Source organism: Podarcis filfolensis (genome assembly GCF_964270895.1).
Source record: "Podarcis filfolensis genome assembly, chromosome: 5".
NCBI lineage: Eukaryota > Metazoa > Chordata > Lepidosauria > Squamata > Lacertidae > Podarcis > Podarcis filfolensis.
Window position 1 is genome coordinate 94,059,582 of NC_139608.1, and position 26,762 is coordinate 94,086,343.

General features: G+C 43.9%; 1 protein-coding gene across 1 annotated transcript in view; it reads left to right on the forward strand.

Annotated features, from left to right (window-relative positions):
• CD9 (CD9 molecule) overlaps positions 1 to 14,014 on the forward strand; it is a 31,886-nt gene extending 17,872 nt beyond the window's left edge. The window contains exons 2-8 of the mRNA XM_083616025.1: positions 1,612 to 1,714; positions 5,612 to 5,709; positions 8,330 to 8,404; positions 9,915 to 10,007; positions 11,961 to 12,053; positions 12,726 to 12,809; positions 13,642 to 14,014. Of these exons, the coding sequence (XP_083472151.1) occupies positions 1,612 to 1,714; positions 5,612 to 5,709; positions 8,330 to 8,404; positions 9,915 to 10,007; positions 11,961 to 12,053; positions 12,726 to 12,809; positions 13,642 to 13,707 (612 nt within the window). The 3' untranslated portion in view covers positions 13,708 to 14,014. The remainder of the gene's footprint in view (positions 1 to 1,611; positions 1,715 to 5,611; positions 5,710 to 8,329; positions 8,405 to 9,914; positions 10,008 to 11,960; positions 12,054 to 12,725; positions 12,810 to 13,641) is intronic.
• The last annotated feature ends 12,748 nt before the right edge of the window (positions 14,015 to 26,762 follow it).

Genomic DNA, 26,762 nt, shown 5'->3' on the forward strand with positions numbered 1-26,762 from the left:
TTCGAAAGCTCACCTTAGAAAGCTGTAAAGTGCTGGCATTCTTTCGTAGAATCCCAGTTTGGGAGAAATGAGTATAAAAACATTTAGTAGTGGTAGTTGAGTTGTTGTTGTTGTTGTTGTTTATTGTTATTATTAATATAAGGTAAAGGTACCCCAGTCTGTACGGGCCAGTCTTGCCAGACTCTAGGGTTGTGCGCTCATCTCACTCTATAGGCCGGGAGCCAGCGCTGTCCGCAGACACTTCCGGGTCACGTGGCTAGCGTGACAAGCTGCATCTGGCGAGCCAGCGCAGCACACGGAACGCCGTTTACCTTCCCGCTGATAAGCGGTCCCTATTTATCTACTTGCACCGGGGGTGCTTTTGAACTGCTAGGTTGGCAGGCGCTGGGACCGAACGATGGGAGCGCACCCCGCCGCGGGGATTCGAACCGCCGACCATACGATCGGCAAGTCCTAGGCGCTGAGGTTTTACCCACAGCGCCACCTGCGTCCCATATTATTAATATAATGAATGGCAAACTTGTATCCAGAATTTAATAATCTCCTTCATAACACAAATTGTACAACTTTGCAGTGAATTAGGAAAGCTTGAGGACACTCTTGTTGTTGTTGTTGTTTAGTCGTTTAGTCGTGTCCGACTCTTCGTGACCCCCTGGACCAGAGCATGCCAGGCACTCCTGTCTTCTACTGCCTCCCGCAGTTTGGTCAAACTCATGCTGGTAGCTTCGAGAACACTGTCCAACCATCTCGTCCTCTGTCGTCCCCTTCTCCTTGTGCCCTCCATCTCTCCCAATGAGGACACTCTTAAGAAACCTGTAACCTTTCAGAGTTTGGGATGGGGAGAGGGGGAAATGTGAGGCAAAAGATCCGTGAGCAGCTCACCTTCAATCATTTTCTCTTCTCTCTTCTTCACCTACACCCCTCTTTTTTTAAAGAGAACCATCCTAGGATTCTGTATTTGCCACCCAAGATTTCCAGAATTCCTGTTCTGCCATAATGACCAAGTACTGATGCTTGCAGCAAATGATCGTGGCCTGTTTGAGAGATTCCAAGGGCATTTGGCTGGCAGCTCTTGAAAACAGTAGATGGTAGTAGATGGGCCTCTCTTGTTCTGAATCAGAACAGGCAATTCTGTTATATCTGTTACCCCAGCAGAATTCTACTTAACGTTCTTGCAAACTCTTATTTCTACATAAACTACATGTTTATTGCGAAAGGTGTAAATGTATTGGCATGCTCAAGGATCAGTATGATTTGGCAGATGGCTTCAGCCATTTAAACAAAAATGCAGTTTCACTCTTCTCTGTTTTTGTGAAACCTGTGGGCACAGGACTATATTAATTGGTGACCCATGTGTTTTCACCCTAAGTGGTCTCCACACTCCCCGGGGAACACTGCAGCCACGACAAGCAATCTTTCTGGGAACCTCTTCTCATGATATCAGCTTCCAAAGGACCCCAAGTTTGAAAACCAATTAATCTAATGCATATGGATATTTAAAAAGTCAATAATACCTGAGGACTGTCCAAAATTGACTTGTTATACACCTAAAATGGTAAAATGCATAATTAAAATGTTCTCTTTTTTTGTTCCCCACACCTTTCTCCATAGCTTGCAGGAACGGCAGTCCTTGCAATTGGACTATGGCTTCGATTTGATAAACAGACCAAAGATATTTTTGATCAGGAGGAGAATAACAATACATTCTATACAGGTATGTTGTAAAATTATTGCTCAACGGTATGAACAGTACACCTGATACCTACACTGCTTTTAAAAGTATTAACAGTGACTAAGGAAACCAATGATAAGATGTGTAAAGATTCTTGGTACGGAATGACCTGTTCACATAGATACTAAAATTATTAGGGTGTTTCCTTGCCCTTGACAAAGTGAATTTTTTTCTATATGTGCCATCTCAGATTCCTTGGTCTCTAAAAATGTACACAAATATATCTCCCAGCTGGAAACAGGGGTCTAGTGTGCACCCTAAAAAAGGATATGGCACTTCTGCACTAGCTGGAAATCTGAACTTGTGTAGATATGCCACCACTTGGCAGAAAATTGGATACTTTGATATCTCATGATCACCTCTAAGGACACACCTTAAGAGATGCTAGCCACTCTTGGGAAAGACCTTTAATATTAATATAGTAAAATAATTATTATATTTTGTACTGTTTTGATCTTTAGTTTTTCCCAGAAAAGCAGCCTTAGAATACTTTGGGGCGGGGATGATCCCAGGCATGGAATCCTGGTCTTAGATTACTATGCCTTGAAGAAAGGGAAATTGCTGTCCTTCCTTTCTTTTGACAGTCCCACTGTAGGTACATTGGATTTGCGGACAAAGAAGTCTGTGGGATTTTCTTTTTTTTTTTTTTTTTTTTAAAGATATTTTTATTAAACAATTTTTTATATAACAGAAACAAGACATACATAAACAAACATTCAACAATAATAAAACAAAAAACACGTACCACTTCATAACCCAATTTCTAAACCTTTCTTCCTCGACCTCCTCTTACTTCCCGTTTCTGTATTCCAAATTCTTACAGTTTTTCAGCGAAATCTTACCTTATTTTATTATAAATTTATGCTAATCACCCTTATTCTCTTTGTCATAATCATTACTAATAGTAACCATTTATTTTAGTCCAACATCATTCTAACTGTCTCCAATTTTATAATATTTCTTTAAATAGTCCTTAAACTTTTTCCATTCTTCTTCCGCCGCTTCTCTTCCCTGGTCTCGGATTCTGCTCGTCATCTCTGCCAGGCTCATATAGTCCATCACCTTCATCTGCCATTCTTCCAGTGTGGGTAGATCCTGTGTCTTCCAGTACTTTGCGATGAGTATTCTAGCTGCTGTTGTAGCATACATAAAGAAGGTTGTATCTGTCTTTAGCACCCCCTGGCCGACAATACCCAAGAGAAAGGCCTCTGGTTTCTTGGGGAAAGTATATTTAAATACCTTTTTCAGTTCATTATAAATCATTTCCCAGAATGCCTTAATCTTCGGGCATGTCCACCAGAGGTGAAAGAATGTGCCCTCCTTTTCCTTACATTTCCAACATTTATTATCAGGCAAATGGTAGATCTTTGCAAGTTTGACTGGGGTTATGTACCACCTATAAATCATTTTCATTATGTTTTCTCTTAAGGCGTTACACGCCGTAAACTTCAACCCAGTGGTCCACAACTTTTCCCAGTCAACAAACATGATGTTATGACCAATGTCCTGAGCCCATGTAATCATAGTTGATTTAACCGTTTCATCTTGTGTGTTCCATTTCAGCAGCAGATTATACATTTTTGACAAGTTCTTAGTGCTGGATTCTAACAGTTCAGTCTCTAGTTTTGACTTTTCCACCTGGAAACCTATTTTTCTGTCTAATTTAAACACTTCATTTATTTGATGGTAATGTAACCAATCTCTCACCTTCTCTTTTAGTTTTTCGAAACTCTGCAATCTCAGTTTATCCCCTTCCTTTTCCAAGATTTCCCAATATCTTGGCCATTTCGACTCCATATTTAGCTTTTTCACTGCCTTAGCTTCCATTGGTGATAACCATCTTGGAGTCTTATTTTCCAACAAGTCCTTATATCTAACCCAGACATTCAGCAGTGCTTTTCTGACAATATGGTTTTTGAAACTTTTATGCGCTTTAACCTTGTCATACCACAAATATGCATGCCACCCAAAAATGTTATTAAATCCTTCCAAATCCAAAATGTCTGTGTTTTCAAGAAGCAGCCATTCTTTAAGCCAGCAGAAAGCTGCCGCTTCATAGTACAATTTAAAGTCTGGCAGGGCAAACCCCCCTCTTTCCTTTGAATCCGTTAATATCTTAAATTTTATTCTGGGCTTCTTGCCCTGCCAGACAAATTTAGATATATCTTTCTGCCACTTCTTGAAACAGTCCATTTTATCCATTATCTGCAATGCTTGAAACAAAAACAACATTCTTGGCAATACATTCATTTTTATAACTGCAATTCGACCTAACAAGGAAAGCTTCAAGTTTGACCATGTCTCTAGGTCTTTTTTCACTTCTGTCCAAGTTTTTTCATAATTGTCTTTAAATAAATTCACATTCTTGGCTGTCATATTCACACCCAAATATTTCACTTTTTTAACCACAGTCAACCCCGTCTCATTCTGAAACCTTTCTTTTTCAGTCTGTGTTAAATTTTTCTCCAATACCTTAGTCTTTAACTTATTCAATTTAAATCCTGCCAATTGACCAAACTCTTGGATTATTTCCAAAACTCTTTTCGTACTAGCTTCTGGCTCCTGTAATGTAAGTACCAGGTCATCTGCAAATGCTCTCAATTTGTATTGTTTAACTCCGACCTGAATCCCTTTAACCAACTGGTCCCTCCTGATCATAAAAGTCTGTGGGATTTTCTCCCTTGCTTCCTCCCCTCCCCTCCCAATGTACCAGCCAGTGTCAGTTTTTTCTTAGATAATCCCCAGACCACGTGACACAGTGGCAAAGTTATTAATGGTTATATATTCCATCAAAACCCCATGAAGGTGTTATTGGTTTCCTAGTCCTTGTCTGGTAGAAGTTTCGATCTGCTGGGCTGCCGCCTCCTCCTCCTCCTCCTCCTCTTCTTCTTCTTCTTCTTCTTCTTCTTCTTCTTCTTCTTCTTCTTCTTCTTCCCCATGTACATGTCATCAGCTAAACCTCTTGTGTTTTGGAATTGCAATCAGCCTGGATTTTATGCCATTCTCCCTAGACGTGGATGGCGTGCTCTGCCTTATAGGTCATCTTTGAATTGCACTAATGGCTCGCCAGTTGTAACTTTCTCATATGGCCTCAAGCATTGTGGGAAGATGTCGGAAAGCCTACCCCACCGGTCATGCACGAGGGGAAAGGTCATCTCTCACACTGATAGTTCAGTGCTGAAGCCGATAATAAAATCGGAGGATTTTATGGATTCCTTAGGAGGAGGACAGAGGTACCGTGACGCAGAAGTGTTGAGGGCAGCCCTCCACAACATATATTGCAAATATCTTTCTTTATGGGTAAACTGGTCATCTAAAGGCCATTGGCTGAGAATGGCCATTTTGTCTGGCTGACTGCAGGAGTTGAAGGTGCTGGCTGCTTGCAGACATTTGCAGATGCAATTGGGGTCTTGATGAGTCCAGAAGCTGGATTATTAAGGTTTCCACAACTGATAAATAAGCTTTGATGGGTCATGAGGGAGTCTCTAGTCAGGAGGGAAATACTCTTAAAAAGGACGGTTGTAAACCTTTTCTGGTGATAAGAGAAGTGACTGATTTCTATTATGGGAATAGACAAAACAGCCTTCCACCTGTCTTTTGCACTCACCACCAAAAACCCATTATTATAGAGGCTTGTTCTGAAACACTGCTAGTAGTGTTTTCTTTTTAAAGAAGCAACAATAATGGTGCTAGTGTAACCATGTACACAACCTTGAGGTCCTTGGAAGAAAAAGTGGTATATAAATGTAATACATAAATAGTAGTGGCAGTGTAGCTGGTAACCTCCATGTTGTTCAAACTTGGAAAATGTGAAGTTTTTTTTTTTAGTTGAGAATAAATCTTCTCTGTTTTGATTTTTTAAAATCCCTCTTCCTCCAGGGGTTTACGTTCTAATTGGAGCTGGTGCCCTCATAATGCTGGTGGGTTTCTTGGGATGCTGTGGAGCGATACAGGAGTCCCAGTGCATGCTTGGTTTGGTAAGTATGGCGTTAGTTTATATGGTAGGTAGAAGGCTATTGCTGAATTCTTTCTGGATCCTGTTTTCAAAAGGAAGTACTGTATGTTTTGCTCTATAACACTCACTTTTTCCCTCCTAAAAAGTAAGGGGAAATGTGTGTGCGTCTTATGGAGCGAATGCAGGCTGCACAGCTATCCCAGAAGCCAGAACAGCAAGAGGGATCGCCGCTTTCGCTGCGCAGCAACCCCTCTTGCTGTTCTGGCTTCTGGGATTCAGAATATTTTTTTTTCTTGTTTTCCTCCTCCAAAAACTAGTGCGTCTTATGGAGCGAAAAATATGGTACTCTCCTTCACAATGCACATAAACTCCTCCTAGAATGCACACTGTGCAAAAGTGGCCAACACAAGTTATATTTCAATGTTTATGTCACAGAACTGGATCCTGCTACATGTGGTGAAACTCATTCACGTTAGAGTGAGGGGTAGGCAACCTAAGGCACGGGGGCCGGATGTGGCCCAATCGCCTTCAAAATCCGGCCCGCGGACAGTCCGGGAATCAGCGTGTTTTTACATGAGTAGAATGTGTCCTTTTATTTAAAATGCATCTCTGGGTTATTTGTGGGGCATAGGAATTGGTTCATTTCTTTCCCCAAAATATAGTCCTGCCCACCACATGGTCTGAGGGACGGTGGACCGGCCCACGGCTGAAAAAGGTTGCTGACCCCTGTGTGGTTAGACCATGGATACCCAGTGCTCCCTACTTCATCCAGTAGAAGTTCTCCAAGAAGGCTTTCCTAGTTTTGCTACCTGAGGATCCCTTTGAATTGGAGCTGCCGGGGATTAAAATCTACTTCCTTCTGGGAAATCTTGATATAATTTGCCTTTGAATTATTTCCACTCCCTAATTCATCCTCCTTTCTATGGGCTTCTATGATTTAGAACATCCATTTAATGCTTTGGGTGCAGCCCATGGAATTTCCCAGTAAGTACCCATGTGGAGCGGGACACGGGTGGCGCTGTGGGTTAAACCACAGAGCCTAGGACTTACTGATCAGAAGGTCAGCGGTTTGAATCCCCGCCACAGGGTGAGCTCCCGTTGCTCGGTCCCTGCTCCTGCCAACCTAGCAGTTTGAAAGCACGTCAGAGTGCAAGTAGATAACTAGGTACCACTCCGGCGGGAAGGTAAACAGTGTTTCTGTGCGCTGCTCTGGTTCGCCAGAAGCGGCTTAGTCATGCTGGCCACATGACCTGGAAGCTGTACGCCAGCTCCCTCGGCCAATAAAGCGAGATGAGCGCCGCAACCCCAGAGTCAGACACAACTGGACCTAATGGTCAGGGGTCCCTTTACCTTTACTACCCATGTGGAGCACAGCTCCAAGTCTCTGAGGCTCGAGGCTTCTCAGTGGATGGCCTTACTTTTTGGAATTCCCAGATACGGAAACAGAAGTGACACCATTCCGTCGGTTGCTGTATGTGTATGGTGCAATAGGCAAAGCAGGGTGTGCAAATGGATACTTGGCTATAATTGGATCACAGAGTTCACAAACGGTGCTTGGAGAAATGCAACGCAGTAAGCCCGCAATTTATTGCACATTTAATTTGCGCACATTCAGCTTTAGGTGTGTTGACATTAAAAAGGAAAAATATGGGGTAGGGTTTCTGGGGGTAATGATTTTGGCAATCCCACCTGCTATTGAACCCAATGTGTTTTGATGATATGCGATTTTGGCTTTAGGCGCGATCCCCGGAGCATACCATATTTTTCTGTGTATAACACGCCCCCAAGTATAAGATGACTCCTATTTTGGGGGACTCAAACTGAAGAAAATGGGGCGAGGTTGCCCAGAGCTGTTAAGCTTTTTTTTTAAGGGGGGAGATTGCCAAAAATCACTCACCCGTCCAAGCAGCGCTGCCGCACACACACAGCAAAAGCCGCCTATCAGCTGTTCCTTCCTCGATGAAAAACAAAAAACGCACGCATTATTACTGCAGCAAAAGCAAATAGACACCAGAATTTGTCAAAGCCAGCAATGACGCCACAGACCAACAAATCCCAACTCAACAAAATGCACTGGCCATGTATAAGACACCCACCCCCCATTTCTTAACGTTATTTTTTTGGGGGGGCGAAACCTCTACTAATACACAGAAAAGTACGGTAACCCCTGCATAAGTGACAAGCTTACTATATTGGGGAAACGTCACTTAGGGTTCAGAGATGTGTTTAGCAATAACATGCTCATTAGGTAAGAGAAGGAATCTCTGTTTTTGCGCTGAGAATTTTTCAATGGAAAATACACATTTATCACAATAATCCTGAGCATGCATGTGTAAGTGTTGTTGAACAAAGTGGAACTTCTGGCTGCATAGGATTGGGCTGCGCAAGTGTGAGCTAGGAAGCCATTCGTTCCGATGTCTCCTCCAATGTCCTCAGTGGTCTTACATGAGCTGCTACACTTAGCCTGCTATCTTGCCTTGGAAGGTGACTGTGATACGGTAACGGAGATAAAGTTTTCGAAGCACGCAGAGCATTCTAAAGCCCTATCTATAGACTTGTTAAGTATTATCATCTCATGGTTTTATAAACCATTGTTCAGCCATGACCTTACTCAAAATCTCTCTCGTCTCCTTTGCCTCTAGTTTTTTACCTTCCTTCTTGTGATTTTTGCCCTTGAAGTAGCTGCTGCCATCTTGGGATTTTCAAACAAGGAAAAGGTAAGGCAGACATATTTTTAAAGTTTATTTTATATGCCATCTAGAATTATAACAGAATTATACATCCAAAATTCTGCCTCCAAATAATCTGCTCAGGATTAGCAGATAGAAACTTGAAGTAGAGTTTTGGGTCACCAGTATTCTCCGGACTTGGCAGCTGAAACCTCCAGGTGATTTTCCCCAGTGGTTTACTATGGGGGCTGTAGTTGTAGTAATAGTAGTAGTAGTGTAGTAGTAATAATAAATACTGAGGGGGACAGAATAGAACTTGAGGCATCCCATAAGCAGAAGGCGATGAGATACAGCAGCAGTCCACTAGCACCACGAACAGGCTCTGTCCTGGCCAGAAAGGACTGGAACCAAGACAAAGCTGTGTCCCCCAAATCGAGTCTGACAACCAATAATAAACCTGTCAGTCTTTAAGATAGCACAAAGCGTACATCATATTTCCTTATTCCAAGCATTTCTTTTTGGTAGAATAGGGGCTGCCTCCCCACCCCTCACATCTGATTGATGCAGTACACACCACTTAGACCTCGATGCAACCACGGTTTTCTGCTTTAACCCCAACTGAGAATTCAAAGCTACACAACTACTGTTCACCTATCGTCCTCCTTTCCTACCCCTCTGTAGACATTAAGCCCCTAGATATGGCCAAGTTAGATTTGCGGGGAGGGCAAGGAATGTTTTGGAGATTAGCCTGAAGGACTCCAGCGGTCATGTCGTAGACAGCATATTCCTTTTTTTTTAAGAATAATTTTTTATTAACTGACCAATCACATCAAATCAAACCAAATTACATAAATTCCAAATTACACAGCCGAATTTTAAATTTTTGTTGGTACCCATATTTCAAGTTCCGAAGGGGATCCAATCAACTTCTTGCTTCTTACTGCTGTTTTAATGTCCACAAATCTAACCTTATGATGTTCACAGTACTATCCAGTCCTTTCTTATTGTTTTTCCACATCTCTTGTTGTTGTTTTCATATATTTTTCCTTTCTCTTTGTGACCTCTGATAGTCTCCACAAGCTGGTTAGTACAGTTTGTAATCCTGCGTGGATATTATTTTTTTTATCCAGTAGCCATATCCAGACGTTTTCCATATAACATCACTTCCATACATCAAAACAGTCTTAGCGTCATTAATCTTCACCAATCTGCCTCCTTTCTCAAAACCTCTGAGGAGATTCACCAGGAATGCAGTCTGAAAACAAGTCCATTCTTCCTCCCGGCTATAAATCCTTTGGCAAGATGGCGACTCCGAATTAATTGCTGCACCATTCCAAAAGCTCTTATTGCTTCTCGATCTCCATAAAACATACTTTTGGTTAAAGTTTATCTCCACACAGACCTTAATCATCCTGCTTGGGTCAGTTCAACCGACGATTCTAATGAGGAGGGTTTCTTCGTAGACAGCATATTCCAGCTTCTCCTTCTTAAGCAAAAAGATTAATGTAACCACTGCCATCATTATTGGGGTGAATTATTATATTGTTTGTGTTTTTAGATTGTTAAGGAGGTGCAGGACTTTTACAAATCAGTATATGACAAAAGAAGGGAACCAGCCACCAAAGAAACGCTGAGAGCCATTCAGGCCGCGGTAAGTCAGATCAGATCTCAACTATTTTTTTCCTTTGCTTTTGTAACCAGTTCAGAGCACTTATCCATGATGGGACTGTTTGTATTTTCCCCTCCCGGACAAGTGCTACCTATAGTTGATGTTAACATCCTCACCAAACGTGTTTAAAAGCGACTGTGGTTGGTGCTCAGGTTGCATCCGTCACAAACACTGTCCGTAGTTGGAGGAGAATTGAAATGGGGGAGGGGAGGAGGTGCTTGTGAGTTTGGGGGGTGGGGTGGGGGAGTTTCCAAATCTCTTAACCATGCCTAAGAGATTGAAAAACTTCCCATCTCCACTGAGCCAGCAAGTGCTAGGAATGAAAGCCAGGAGTCCCAATTTTCAACAGCTTAATCTGGGACATGGGTAGCACTGTGGTCTAAACCACTGAGCCTCTTGGGCTTGCCGATCGGAAGGTTGGCGGTTCGAATCTCCGCAACGGGGTGAGCTCCCGTTGCTCGGTCCCAGCTCCTGCCCACCTAGCAGTTCGAAAGCACACCAGTGCAAGTAGATAAATAGGTACCGCTCCGGCGGGAAGGTAAACGGCGTTTGCATGCGCTGCTCTGGTTTTGCCAGAAGCGGCTTACTCATGCTGGCCACATGACCCGGAAAAACTGTCTGTGAACAAACGTCGGCTCCCTCGGCCAGTAAAGCGAGATGAGCGCCGCAACCCCAGAGTCGTTCGCTACTGGACTTTACTGCCAGGGGTCCTTTACCTTTAATGTGAAAGGGGTGCTATTTGCATTTTGTTTCTTTGAATGACCATCAGTCACTCCCAGCTAGACCATTGGGGCTCATTGTAGTCTGGATGTGTTGTGTCCTGGTCCAGTGCAAGGCTGCTCAAAGGTTGCTGGACCATGGATAGCTCCAAGTGAGCAGCTTACTCTGACCAAGTTGGGGAGCAGGCAGGCCTTTCATGCCTTTAACCCTAGACTACCTCCTCCAGGGGGACGCGGGTGGCACTGTGGGTTAAACCACAGAGCCTAGGACTTGCTGATCAGAAGGTCGGCGGTTCGAATCCCTGTGATGGGGTGAGCTCCTGTTACTTGGGCCCTGCTCCTGCCAACCTAGCAGTTCGAAAGCACGTCAAAGTGCAAGTAGATAAATAGGTCTACTATTTCCAGTGGGAAGGTAAAATGCTGTTTCCGTGCGCTGCTCTGGTTCGCCAGAAGCAGCTCAGTCATGCTGGACACATGACCTGGAAGCTGTACGCCGGCTCCCTCGGTCAATAAAGCGAGATGAGCGCCGCAACCCCAGAGTCGGCCACGACTGGACCTAATGGTCAGGAGTCCCTTTACCTTTACCTCCTCCAGGCTTCACCCTCTAGAGACTGTTTCAGAAACACAAAAGGCCAGCCCCTTTGGCCTGAAGACAGGCCCCCCATCCTTTGTTCCACAGCCTCCTGCCTGGTGTGCTCCCAGCACTGCTGGACTGTTGTTGTGTGATGGCAGGCATCTGATTCTTCAAGCTCAGCTGAGGGTCCAGACGCTGACCGGATCAGTCCTGGTGCTCTGAGAAGTTCCGCTGGGAATTCTCGCCCAATTGCCTCAGGCACCCTGGTCTCCTTTGTATTCAGCTGTGAGACAGTTTTTCACCTGCAGCTTCTAGTTTCTTCATCCAGGTCCCTGCTGTTGGGGTGGGGTGTTTCCAGTGCACGTTCATATTGACGGCTTGCATGGAAGTGTGAATCTACATGCAGTTGTTCTTTGGCCGAATCTGGGCAAGAGTATAACTATACTGAGTTCTAGAGAAGTTTTACTGCACAGGAGGCTTCAATGGTTTGTAGGTTTTTCTAAAGGCATGTTTTTGAATAATCTCCAAAGATCTTATTTTAGCAAAGTCCTTCAAACTGATAATTTACCCAGATCTGTTGACTTGTATGTTTCATCTGTATTTTGAAACACAACTGAAATGTAACTTTTCTCTCTGCTCTAGCTGAACTGCTGTGGCCTCACAGGGGCTATTGAGGCAGCAATTGAAGACACCTGTCCCAAACAGAGTGGTGTTCTCGAAACCATTCAGCTACAGGTATGTCGTTGTGCCGCAGATAGGGACATGCCTCGTGTTACTAAATCTCAGCATAATATGGCAAATTCCATCTCTTTGGTGCCTGCATGTATAATATGGTTACCAGATTTTTTTTCCCAATGAATCCGGAGACCCTTTTTTATTATTTTTTTGAAGCTGAGTAGCAACAGGGAGTCAGTAGTGGGGATGGTGAGGCAAAAGACCCTGGGTCCAAACACACATGCATATTGTATAAAGGTGCAAAGCTCTTCTTTTGCACCCTGTGAAACATAAATGCGCAGAGTTTTTAAAAAACTGGGCAACGGCCGGCCGCCCACAACTCCTGAGCCTCCCCCATGAGTCAAAACAAAGGGGGAAGGGGGCAGGAGATCTGTACCACCGGACGTCCCTGGTTCCCCTTCAGCAGTGGCAGTGGCAGTCAGCAGCCCGGGGCCAGCCTGGTAGCGCAGTTGGCTCTTGGCTGGCTTCAGAAGCTGCTTGCTGCCATGGCGCCCGCCATTTTTCCTCACTGGAAGTCCTCATATGATATGTTTTGCGCAACTGCTGAGGTTGCCGCTGCCATGTTTCCCGGGGACAGATTTGCAAATCCGGGGACTGTCCCCAGGAACCGGGGACATCTGGTAACCCTAATGTATAAGAGTACACTAGGTGAAGGATTGGTTTTTCTTCCAGGCATGCCCTACGGTTATTGAGGAAGTCTTCACCAAAAAGCTGAATGTGATTGGAGCAGTCGGCATTGGTGTTGGTGTGGTGATGGTAAGTAGCATGGCGTTCTTTGTAATATAATAATAATAATAATAATAATAATAATAATAATAATAATAATAATAATGCTATTTAATTATTCATACCCCGCCCATCTGGCTGCGTTTCCCCAGCTACTCTGGCTGGCTTCCAATAAGGATTTAAAATACAATACAGTGGTACCTCGGGTTATGTACGCTTCAGGTTACATACGCTTCAGATTACAGACTCCGCTAACACTAATAGTGCTTCAGCTTAAGAACTTTGCTTCAGGATGAGAACAGAAATCATGCTCCGGCAGCGCGGCAGCAGTGGGAGGCCCCATTAGCTAAAGTAGTGCTTCAGGTTAAGAACAGTTTCAGGTTAAGTACGGACCTCCGGAATGAATTAAATACTTAACCCGAGGTACCACTGTAAAACACCAGTCATTAAAAACTTCCCTAAACAGGGCTGCCTTAAAGGTCTTCCAAACATTAGACAGTTGTTTATCTCTTTGACATCTGATGGGAGGGCGTTCCACAGGGCGGGTGCCACTACTGAAAAGGCCCTTACGTGTAAAAGCCACAAACAGGCCCAGTTGTCCAACGGTGGGAAGCCTGCTGAGAGAAAACCATCAGTAGCAAACACTGTGAAGCTCAGTGGCTGGTGTGACCTACTCTCCTGCAAGATGGGAGGATTGAGGGCACTTCAGAAATTGAGCGGTGCTGAACTGCTTTCCAAACCATCGCTGGCTTTGAACCATTGCAGTTTTAAACCTAAACCAAAATTATTTAATTCACTGATCTCCTTCGTGGTATTCTTCATGGAGAAACTTTGCCAATTGTGTGTCTGTCTTTTTTTTTAGATCTTCGGTATGATTTTCAGCATGATCCTTTGCTGTGCTATTCGTAGAAACCGAGAAATGGTCTAAAGGAGCCTCAGGCAGAGTGGGACGTTAGCAGCATTCACGGAATCTCCAGTTATTCACTTTAGCATTCTGAAAGTCATTTCTAAAGTTATATATTTGTTTTAAAAATGCTTTATTTAGTACTGATCTTTGTTTTTATGCTTTGTTTATAAAAGTTTAAAAGAAATCTAATTTTGAGAAGGTACTATATTTGTTAAGCTAAAGTCTAACAACTTGTATATATGGGTTTGTCTTCTTTATTCAGACTTAACAACTGGGATGTAACTTACATTGGAGAAAATTTGATACTTAATAAAGATTTAAGACCACATAGTGACTTTTATTTTTTTTTTTAAGCGCCTTTCTTTTCAGTGTACTGATTCTGACACAGGAGGGGAGAAGAGGGCTAAATTGTTTTTTCATTGTATTTCGTAGCAAAATCCTCAAATACTGAAAATGTTTCTTGCATGTGGGTGAGATCCTGACTCTTTTCTCCCATTACTTTAACAGACTTGGTGGGCAGCAAATATTAAACTTAAGCATCCTATTCATGAGCAACCAACTAATTTATTTAAAATTTGTAATTTATCTAAATTATTTTAGATATATATTGGAAGTGATTTAATGGATGGTAACTGACAATGAATATCCATGCAGAGGAGTATTTTTTAATAATAATAATAATAATAATAATAATAATAATAATAATAATAATAATAATTTTTATTTATACCCCGCCCTCCCCAGCCAAGGCCGGGCTCAGAGTGGCTTACAAGCAATAATAAAAACAAGTTGAATGATTACAACTTAAAAACAAAATTAAAACACAACATTAAAATAATGAAACATTAAAATATTAAAATGTAGCCTCATCGCAGGAGATGAAGGAAAAGAAAAAAGAAAGAGAGGGAGGGAATCAAATTGGCTCCAAGCCAAAGGCCAGGCGGAACAACGCTGTCTTACAGGCCCTGCGGAAAGAAATCAGATCCTGCAGGGCCCTGGTCTCATGAGACAGAGCGTTCCACCAGGCCGGAGCCAGTGTTGAAAAGGCCCTGGCTCTGGTTGAGGCTAATCTGACTTCCTTAGGATCCAGGACCCTTGCTATTTATGGACAGCGGGGCATACCAGGAGAGGCGGCCCCGTAGGTGCGAGGGTCCTAGGCTGTGAAGGGCTTTAAAGGTCAAAACCAGCACCTTCAATCTGGCCCTGTACTCCACCGGGAGCCAGTGCAGCTGGAAAAGCACTGGGTGAATATGCTCCCATGGCAGAGACCCCGTCAGGAGCCTGGCTGAAGCATTCTGCACCCGCTGGAGTTTCTGGGACAGCTTCAAGGGCAGCCCCGCGTAGAGCGAATTACAGTAGTCAAGCCTGGAGGTGACCGTCGCATGGATCACTGTGGTGCTGGGGGGAAAAACATGTGACAGACATGAAGAGATGAGTCAAAATATTTGGACAGAATTTATGCAGCTAGGTTCGCATTTTATACTCAAGACCTAAATCATAGAATTGTAGAGATGGAAGGGACCCCAAGGGTCATCTAGTCCAACCCCCTGCATTGCAGAAATCTCAGCTAAAGCATCCTTGGCTGATGGCCATCCAATCTCTGCTTAAAAACCTTCAAAGAAGCAGAGTCCACAGCCTCTTTAGGGAACCCATTCCACTGTCAAACAGCTCTTATTGCCAGAAAGCTTTTCCTGATGTTTAGCCAGAATCTCATGTCTTGTAACTTGAATCCATTGTTTCGGGTCCCACCCGCCAGAGCAGGAGAAGGCAAGTTTGTTCCCTCTTCCATGTGACAGTCCTTTAGATATCTGAAGATGTCTCTCGTATCTCCTCTCAAACTCATTTCCAGGCTAAACATACCCAACTCCCTCATACCCAATGTGAAATGCATACTGTATATACTCAAGTATAAGCCTACTTTTTCAGCACATTTTTTATTGTGGTATGGTGAACTGGCATATACTCGAGTCAATAAGTTTTCCCAGTTTTTTGTGGTAAAATTAGGTGCCTCGGCTTATATTTGGGTCGGCTTACACTTGAGTATATACGGTAATTTAATTTTCAGTTGTCTACAGAATTCCGTCTAAAGAGAGAAACAAAGCTTTTGTAAAAACGGAGCAGGAAAAAAATGGAATGTAGGCTGCAGGCCTGGGCACACCAGTGTTGAAGCAATGATTTTTCAACTTCGTTGGACTGATCATGTTGTGCAGATGCCTGATGGTCGTCTTCCAAAGCAAGAGAACAGCCTTTCCCAAAGGTGTCAAGGGCTTTGAAGACACTCAAACTCAGGATGCAAGGGAGAAATGTGCTAAGAGGAAGGCACGCTTGGCAAATCCACACTGTGATCAACTCCCGCCCGGAAACCAATGTCCCCACTGTGGAAGGATGTGTGGATCCAGAATTGGCCTCCACAGTCACTTACGGACTCATTGTTAAAACCGTGTTTATGGAAGGCAATCTTACTCGGCTACGAGTGATCGCCAAAGAAGAAGAAGACATTTACCTGTAATTTTCACTTTTAAAACAGATTGTGGACAGTCTATCCATTCATCACGTAAATACAGTGGTACCTCGGGTTACATACGCTTCAGGTTACATACGCTTCAGGTTACAGGCTCTGCTAACCCAGAAATAGTACCTTGGGTTTAAGAACTTTGCTTCAGGATGAGAACAGAAATTGTGCTCCGGCAGCGTGGCAGCAGCAGGAGACCCCATAAGCTAAAGTGGTCTTCAGGTTAAGAACAGTTTCAGCTTAAGAACGGACCTCCGGAACAAATTAAGTACTTAACCCGAGGTACCACTGTAAAGCAAAATGAGGGTGATACCCAAGAGCTTCTTTTAACCATAGAGTGGTACCTTGGTTCTCAAACTTAACCCGTTCCAAAACCAAAGCGTTCCAAAACCAAGGCGCGCTTTCCCATAGAAAGAAAATAGAAATGGATTAATCCATTACAGACTTTTAAAAACAACCCCTAAAATAGCAATTTAACATGGATTTTGCTATCTAACCATTGATCCATAAAATGAAAGCAATAATGTAATGCAGTCACACAATCCATCAGTAACTGAACTGGGTTCCACACAGTCATAAAACCAAAACCAAAAAGAGCCACAAAACAAAAATGCAAAATAAATAGCAAAAACAGACAGACCTCAGCGTAAGACTCAAAACGGAGTATGTTCGGCTTCTGGAAAAAGTTCACAAACTGGAACACTTACTTCTGGGTTTGCAGTGTTTGGGTTCCAAGTTGTTTGAGTACCAAGGCATTTGAGTACCACTGTATTATGGTTTGCCATGGCATAATTTTAATTAATCTTGAAAGGAACTTGATTCTTAAAGCATACTTGCTGCTGAATTATCATCTGCCTTTGTAACACAGAGCCGTATGTTCTGGCTATGGAGTAGAAGCTTAATCGAGGCTTGTTGGCTTCTATATTTAGAATGTGGGTGGTGCCTGCAAGTTCCCCTGTAATTGCAAGGCACATATAATGAGCTACATCTTTTTTTTTGTTTTGCTCTTTTACATTGGTTTAAAAAAAAAAAGAAAAAAGAAGGAAACTAAAATGCATAATTACAGCTTGCAACATTCAAAACCCCAAACAGTTATATAAAACCAGAGGCCGTTTTGTGTGCTCTGTAACTGGATCGCAAAACCAGATGAGAGATTTTTCCATTGTCAGACACAGACTGCCACATTCTCCTCTTACTGAAAATAAATCTACAAGGCAGCCATTCATTGGGCGTGAATGCTTCACTTGACTGAGAGCCCTGTCTGATGTTCAATAGATCTTCAGAGCTGAGCTAACTGCTGGCCTTTGTGCGTGGGTTTGTCAATTGTGACATTTATCCCAGCAAACTCCCAGCAAATCGGACTACGGCAGATTTAGAGCTTTTAAGATGCAGTAGAAACAATTCTTCTTAAGATGAGCGTTCTGGAGAAGAAACTGGCTGTCGTTCTAAGCATTCCCACATCGATTTCAGTGTGCTGAAGGTGGAACCGCAGGCCACAGTGCCAAGGCAAAGTTGTGTTTGCCAAGGCAACACCAGCATAGGTGTGGGTGGACCGCGAACAGAAGCACAAGGAAAGTACTTAACTTTTAAACACCCAGGAGTGGGGTGTGTGGCTGCTTTATATAGGGTTAAAGCAACGCTATGGTGAGGGTTATGCTTCCCCATTCTAGATGTACAGAGGCTGGCTCGGATTATTCAACAGAAGGAAAAGGTAATCTGCACATGCACAGGTGCTCTCTCTGGGAGGTACTACATATTCCTTTCCATAACTAGCTAACTTTGGAGCTAGTAAGTCTTGAATTACAATGGAAATTCTTTTGGCTTGTGCTTTTCTGCTGCTCCACACCCATCCTGCAACTGTCATCTAGCAGCTGCTAGCCCTCCAGCCCAGGTTCCAACATCATCATCATCATCATCATCATCATTATTATTATTATTATTATTATTATTATTTATATGCCGCCCTATTCCCAGGGGTTTCAGGGTGGTTCACAGAATAAAATCAAGATATAAAACCACAAAATACATAATAAAAATAAAAACACAATCCAATAGCCCCCCCCATATTAATAATGCTATTAACAGAAGCACGGATCAAGAAGTTCTGCTAGGGTCAAAGCCCATGGTAAAGATAAAGGTAAAGGGACCCCTGACCATTAGGTCCAGTTGTGACCAACTCTGGGGTTGCGGTGCTCATCTTGCTTTATTGGCCGAGGGAGCCGGAGTACAGCTTCCGGGTCATGTGGCCAGCATGACTAAGCCGCTTCTGGCGAACCAGAGCAGCGCACGGAAATGCCGTTTACCTTCCCGCGGAGTGGTACCTATTTATCTACTTGCACTTTGATGCGCTTTTGAACTGCTAGGTTGGCAGGAGCAGGGACCGAGCAACGGGAGCTCACCCCATCGCAGGGATTCGAACTGCCGACCTTCTGATCGGCAAGTCCTAGGCTCTGTGGTTTAACCCACAGCGCCACCCACGTCCACAAAGCCATGGTACCTGAGGGTGAAAGCCACAAAGGTTTAAGTTCAGCATCTCCACATTTCCCCTGGAAATTGTACCCTCTGACTGCTTTGCAGAGAAGAAGATGCAAGTGAGACTTAAGACAAAGGGCTGAGCTGGAGCACTTCTCGCCTGTGCCTTATCATTGGTTTCATGTTATCTAAGACTGCAGTCACTCCAAATTGTCCATATTGTACTTGTAAATGTTTTAATCTAGCCTGTTCTCTCCTTGCTATTAAATTAGCATCTTGCATTAAGAACAGCTTAATGCAAGATTCCACCAGATTCTATTTCTCAAAGATGTGCTTAAAGGTAAAGGTAAAGGGACCCCTGACCATTAGGTCCAGTCGTGGCCGACTTTGGGGTTGCAGCGCTCATCTTGCTTTATTGGCTGAGGGAGCTGGCGTACAGCTGGTCATGTGGCCAGCATGACTAAGCCGCCTCTGGCGAACTAGAGCAGCGCACAGAAACGCCGTTTACCTTCCCGCCGGAGTGATACCTATTTATCTACTTGCACTTTGACGTGCTTGCAACACATTAATCTCCTTTCCTCTTCTTTATGAGGCAGGGGAGACAGAATTTGGTGTTGTTTCTGCATCATTTTAATACAACTTTTCAGTGACAACAGCTGATGATTCAGTTACAACTATAAATGCCTTTATACTTGGCAGCAACCTTTGACTGTAACTTTTTTTTTTTACTGCTTTGTACGTTAAAGCTTCCATGGGATGCGGGTGGCACTGTGGTCTAAACCACAGAGCCTAGGGCTTGCCGATCAAAAGGTCAGTGGTTCGAATCCCTGCGACGGGGTGAGCCCCCGTTGTTCGGTCCCTGCTCCTGCCCACCTAGCAGTTTGAAAGCATGTCAAAGTGCAAGTAGATAAATAGGTACCGCTCCGGCGGGAAGGTAAGTGGCGTTTCCGTGTGCTGCTCTGGTTCACCAGAAGAGGCTTAGTCATGCTGGCCACATGACCCGGAAGCTGTACGCCGGCTCCCTCGGCCAATAAAGCAAGATGAGCACCGCAACCCCAGAGTTGTCCGGGACTGGACCTAACGATCAAGGAGCACCTTTACCTTTTTTAACTGCATGTACCAGGGAGCACAACAAATGGCAGGTTTGGGGAAAGAAGACATTTGGGTGTCCAAGGGTACATGCATTTCCTCAGTGTTGGAGCCTGACAGTCCTGATGTTCATAATGTTACATTCTCAGAGTACTCATTGTGGAGGCTGCCCATCAAACTGCATTTTTTTCTTGCTCCCTTCTCTGAAGCCTTGGATTTAAGCTCGATAACTTTGGGTAATCAGGGTTGGAGCTCTGCCATTTCTGGTGGATTGCTCACCCAACATACACAACTGAAAAGGAAGTGCCTTTGCCCTTTGCTTTTCTGGCAATTGGCAGCAAGAACAACGAAAAACTCTGCCAGACCGGTGTGTCTTTGACTTGGCGTCATCATTCCCAAGGCCTCGACTCGCTGTCATCAAGTTGGAACCACCAGCCTTCCTGATCATGGTGCCCAGGTCTTCCTTGCCCACTTCCTTGTGTTCAAGCGTCCAGCCTGTTTCCTCGTTTTATTTACATTTGGCCAGCTCTTTCCCGTTACTTAACCCCCGACATAAATATCTCATTTTCAGTCTAAGGAAGGAGGCCACCCTGAAATGTTTCTGCTCATTGTTAAAGTGGGAGTTTCTTTTTCCTTGAAGATACCACAGGAGTGACCTCCCCACTTCACGAGAGAATTCCTTATGGTTGCAATGGCCCCAAAGCCATTCTGAATTATTATCTTTATGATGCATTTCTTTGGGAAATGTTTGAATACAACAAGAGCTGAGATGATGCATCTTCTCTTCAGAAACACGGTAGTAATTCTCGTATGGCTCCCCGTAATTATCTTGGTTCATGACACTGAGGGAAATAACATCCAGATACTTCTAAGAATGGAATTAAATGTTGACGTTCACAATGCTAAAGTACACAGGCATTCACTGGGATAATTTGTGTCTGGGCAGTAGTAGTAAATATTTATTCTCCAGCAAATCCTTGGATGTCATTCCTTGGCCAGGCTCCAAATCTCGAAACTAGTTTGGGCAAGGAGAAAAGCATTTGGCAGAGGTAGCGGGGAAGGGGGTATTTACAGGGGAAATTAGGGAGGAAGGGAGGCATTTAGTGGTTTAGCACTCCTCTCCCCTGATTCTCCTCCTTCAGGCAACATCCAGTTGCTTCTCAGGCGCTCAGGGTTGGTAACAATAAACATCACACACACTTAAAAATAAAATTATCCCTTGCTGGGTTGACCTAAGAATGCTGGCTCACAGAGGAATGTTTTACACCTCTTTAGGAAACCATTTGGTCTCAAACTTTGAAGGGCTTGGAGCAGAAAGAGCTATCAGAAATACCCCTTTGCTCAACCTTGCCTGGTTGATACAGAGATCAGCATATGCTCAGCTTCAGTTAATGGCCACAATGGTGCAAAACACAGAAGGCAGGCTCAGAAGTATGTGGGACACAAGGTATTATGGGTGTGTGTGTGTTACAGGCCGCATCAACGCCGCGAATCATTGTTTTTGTAGAATACCTACAAAATACCTACAAAAGCAATGCAAAGAACTGGACTCATTAGCAGGTTTTGAGTAAACATTTACAAGTAACAAAATATGTACAAGATTAAATATTTTAAAAATGAATGGAAAGGAAATAAGCAGGAACTGATATTGTGTAAAAGCAATCTAGAGAAGGAGGTTGAGAGAAGTTCCGGGGGAGGGAGGGAAGGGATAATTTGGGATTGGTGAATTATGGTATTTGCTGTAATGTAATTTGGGGGTGGGGTGGAAAAAGTTAATAAAAACTATTTTAAAAAATACAAAAGTGCCTCTCAGGCAGTAACGCAACCACTGCCTTCAAATAAAACAATGTTACCAGCTAAACACACACACACACACACCGTGAATCATGCTCAGAAAACAAAACTGAACTAGGTATGTGAAACTGTGTTAAATTGCATTGTTTAGCTTGGATTGCTTCATTTTTATTCTTTATATAGCACCTGCCAGGAGGCCTCAGAAAGACTGCTTCTTCAGTGGGAGGGCTGTTGGCTGCACATCAACCCCAATGAAAATCGCCACCCCAAAAGCTCCTCCTGTCTGTGCCCAGAGGATATCTGCCAGTGGCACCTAGCTTCCCAATGCAAAAAGTGGCTGGTTGGGACCACAGCACAGCAAGAAAGGATTAAAAACATGCAGCAGTTCACAGATGCTATTTAAAGCTGTAAACCGTCTCCAGCAAATTAACATTCAGACAAATATCATGTTCCCAATGAATATGGAACAGCAAACCCATGCTCTTTGGAGCCATGGACAGAGAGGAATGAAAGTGTTTGTGTTTTGAAATGGAGGGCAAACATCACAGACCCTTCTAGCTGGGCCAATTTGTTCACCACTGCTCTGTGTTCGTGCCATCGCTGAAATGAGTTAACATTCTGTGGGCACATGATGGGAGGAGATAATGCATCATGCTCCAGTACATGCAGTCTCCTGCCTTTGGGTGTGGAGCTGGAATCAGTAACTTTTGGGTTTGTCCCAGACCCGGGTTTCTAGAGTAACAGCTCCCTGGGCTTTCCTGCCAGTTGTTTTTTAAAGTTTATATAAGCCTACCTACATTCCTTTCTTATTTGTGTTTGACAGTGTTGCAATTAATCGCCTAAGAAACCCTGCAAACAAATGAAAGGGCTCTCTGTAAGTTCAGAGCCCTCAAGGGTGCGGTGCTCAGCTTGCTGTGTGGAGAAATGGTTAGATTTTTGCTGGATGACTAAACTGGCAGCTATTCAGCTGTCCTCCCCACAAAGCTTATTTTATTTTATTTTCTTCCTACGCCATTATTCGCCAAATGGATTGTTCCACTGGATGGAGTGCCTCCGGGGACACTGGATAGTATTCTCCAAAGCGGATCACGGAGACTGGATCCACTGTTTACTGACTGAAGGAAATTCCTCTCGTCACAGGGAAGTTTTGGTAGAAAGAGAAGGCTTGTTACAAAGCAGAGAAACCAGTTTCCGAGGAAATTGCAAGGGAGTTACAGCCTCAGTGAGTCAGTTTCAACATATAACTGGACTTCCCACTCTTGTCTGTTTCCTAAACTTCAGATAGCAGAGAAATACTTTTTCTGAATTAAAACTGGTGGCACAACTCAACCTTGTGGGCCCAAAAGTTTACCGTATTTTTTGCTCTATAAGACTCACTTTTTCCCTCCTAAAAAGTAAGGGGAAATGTGTGTGCGTCTTATGGAGCGAATGCAGGCTGCGCAGCTATCCCAGAAGCCAGAACAGCAAGAGGGATTGCTGCTTTCACTGCGCAGCAATCCCTCTTGCTGTTCTGGCTTCTGAGATTCAGAATATTTTTTTTCTTGTTTTCCTCCTCCAAAAACTAGGTGCGTCTTGTGGTCTGGTGCGTCTTATAGAGCGAAAAATATGGTACTTTTAGAGTGTGGCACTGTAAGAGTAAGGTTGGAAAGAACCTCTCTCAGAGAAACCCAGTCTCTGTGCTTCTGCATAAGAAGGGAGGCACAGCCTGGGCAGTTATCCATGCAGAGATGCAGCAGGACGACTTGCCTGAGGACAAGCAATTTTCCTGTGGTTTTGCTTAGGGGAATGAGTGACTGATTCATCACACCAGATGCAGGGATAAAGCTGAGTGGAGGCACTGCAGGTCCAGAGCAAAGCATCATGCAGAGACACAGTGGGCAGCCTCCTCTGCGATTTGAGGTGATTTGATTTCCTTATCGTGGCACACTGGGAAGCACACAGTGGCCACCCCAATTCATTTGTTTGAAAAATTCTACACCACCCTTCAAGAACAGTTCCCAAGGTATTGACAATTAACATAATAAATGGGGGGACAGGACATAATCACGACATAAAACAAAAACAGCAGTGAAAAACAGCATAAAAACAAATTAGACAAATTGGAGGAGACCAAAGGCACTAACCAGATAACAGCAGAACCTCCCTGTGGAGAGTGTTGCAGACATGGGTGCTGCAACTGAAAAGGCCCTCTCCCTAGTTTCTCACTTCCCTTACCTGAGCTAGCCAGGGCATTTGGAGGAGAGCACCATGAGGGGGTGAGCTCCCGTTTCTCGGTCCCTGCTCCTGCCCACCTAGCAGTTCGAAAGCATGCCAAAAAGTGCAAGTAGATAAATAGGTACCACTCCGGCGGGAAGGTAAACGGCGTTTCCGTGCGCTGCTCTGGTTTTGGTGTTCCGTGGCACCAGAAGCGGCTTAGTCATGACCCGGAAAAACTGTCTGTGGACAAATGCTGGCTCCCTCGGCCTGTAAAGCGAGATGAGCGCCGCAACCCCAGAGTCGTCCGCGACTGGCCTTAACTGTCAGGGGTCCTTTACCTTTACCTTTTTACCGGCAGATGATCTCAATGTGTGGGCCATTCCAACTGAAAAAATATGAATGACAAAGGAAGAAATTGCATTCAGAGCTCAGTTATGACGTCTACCCACACAGCCGCCACTTCAAACGTCAGATTCTTGGCCATTATCCTCCAGCTCATACATACAATTGTAGAGTTAGAATTGACTCTGAGGATCACTAGTCCAACTGCCTGCAATTAAGGAACATGCAACTGTCCCATGTGGGGATCAAACCTGCAATCTTGGCATGATTGGCGCCACACGCTAACCAACCAAGCTATCCAGGAGGGGAATACACACATGCATGCATGGCTATATACACACACACATTGGTTTGACATGCGTGTTGTGCTGGGCCATGAAAAGCTTTAGACTGCTGTTTGAATGGTTTAGTTTTGCATGTGAAGACCCTCAAGACCCCCCAAAGAAAGACACAATTGACACCAATATCAGTTTAAGGTTATTGGCATAATTTTGGCCACAACTTTATTGATTACAGAATGTGAGTGGTTTGCTTAGGCACTGCTTCGACTAGCTGCATCTACACCTCTGGCAGGGCAGCACTGACAACTGGACTCCGGCAGAAGTCAGTAAGGGGAAACAGACTGGGGGAGCATTGCTCCTACCACAGACGCAACCTCACCCCAAAATGCTCTGGCGTGGCCCTAACCCAGGCTTCCTCAACCTTGGCCCTCCAGATGTTTTTGGCCTACAAGTCCCATGATCCCTAGCTAGCAGGACCAGTGGTCAGAGATGATGGGAATTGTAATCTCAAAACATCTGGAGGGCCGAGGTTGAGGAAGCCTGCCCTAACCCCTGGAAGGGGATCGGACAAAAGCATGGCGAGCTCCTGGATTCCTTTAACGGAATACCCTATCACGCACTGGAAGGGGCAGGCATGAGAATCTCCCCTCCACCACACCTTGAACCAATGCCTAACCGCCAAACCTTACAAAGTTGTGACGATTTGCTACGCGGCAGGTGAAACCCAAGTGGCACCAGCCAATCCGCCAAGTGGGAAAATTGCTACCAGGCCCCTGTCCCAAAAGCAGACGACCCCTAGACAGGCATAGCAAGGTCATAATGAACCCTAAATATAGGGAGGTTGGGTGGGTGATCCGGCACACAAAGTAAAATATATATACCAATATACCAATCTGCAGTGGCATATAAATGTGCAGTGGTATATAACCAATGTGCAGTGGTATGTAAAAGTCCCTTGGTTAATACACAAAATTACCCATTGGCCAAATCCGCCCAGCAACTGAGGGACCACCAATCGGGTTGTTGCAGTTATCCAATCGCTCCCACCCACACAAACAGTGAGGTCAGTCCTGATGATCTCACTGCAACACGTGCTCTCCGTGAGGAGGACCCGATTTATGGGAATGAGATGATTTACAGTGGTACCTCGGTTACATACGCTTCAGGTTACAGACTCCTCTAACCCAGAAATACTACCTCGGGTTAAGAACTTTGCTTCAGGATGAGAACAGAAATTGTGCTCCGGCGGTGCGGCAGCAGCAGGAGGCCCCATTAGCTAAAGTGGTGCTTCAGGTTAAGAACAGTTTCAGGTTAAGAACAGACCTCCGGAACGAATTAAGTACTTAACCCAAGGTACCACTGTATTCATTGGAATGAGATGATTTAATTCAAATGTGTTATTTACACACGTGGTATGTCCTGAAAGATGGCATGGAAATATTTATAATAAATTCTGAGTGAAGTGTGTTATGCTTCTTTTTATTTTTCTGGCGCGCACTGCAAGGTTAATTACTGACATACACTGGTGAGGGTTGTACCTACTCATTTTTTCTGTAACTATTATTTGCATTTCCCTAGTATTAAAACCCTGGTTCTGATCATATTCACCTAAGTCTGCAGGGGAAAATCTTTGGCTCCAAAAGGGGAAATTTCAATGCACGTGGGAGGAAATTTTGACAGAGACAGTTCACACACGAACACAACTAGATCTCCCTTTCGATTGCACAGAGAGTTGAGAGGGCTTGCTTATATCCTGCGGTTACTGTGGCGTAATGCAAAAGCAGAAAGGTGCTTTCAAAAAGGAGAAGTTTTGTGCGAACAAACATGGATTGACATCATAGGAGGAACTGTCAGGGTCTTGGGAAATATATTCTCCACTCATCGCTTTTGTTCTCTTAGAATCCCTTGTGTATAAGTCCCATTTGTGCACTATAAACCCAAAGCAGCAATGCACAGCTTCCACTACAACAGCAGAGATTTCACGACTTGAATCTGTACCCTTTCCTGGTTCTCTCTTCCATACGGATTTGAACATGCCCAAACTACATGTTACAGAAAACAGACTGGGTCTATTTAGCTTCATTTGGCTGCCATTAAAATTAATGAGACAAATTAATCATGGCTTAAATCCCTTTGAAATCAATGGGAACTAAGTGGGAAATAAAATTAGTATAATAGGCTGCATTTCTACAATATATACTCCCCTGGGATTATGAGTGGGCACATCTGCCCTTTCCAGTTTCTTATTTTTCCACTCACAATTTCATTTTCCACATTTCCAAATGAGTTTGGAATTTAAAAAACAAAACAAAACAAAAAACCCACAAGGTATTCCTGAAAATTCCTTAGTATCTTAGTGCAAATTTCTCCTAATGAATACATTTATATGC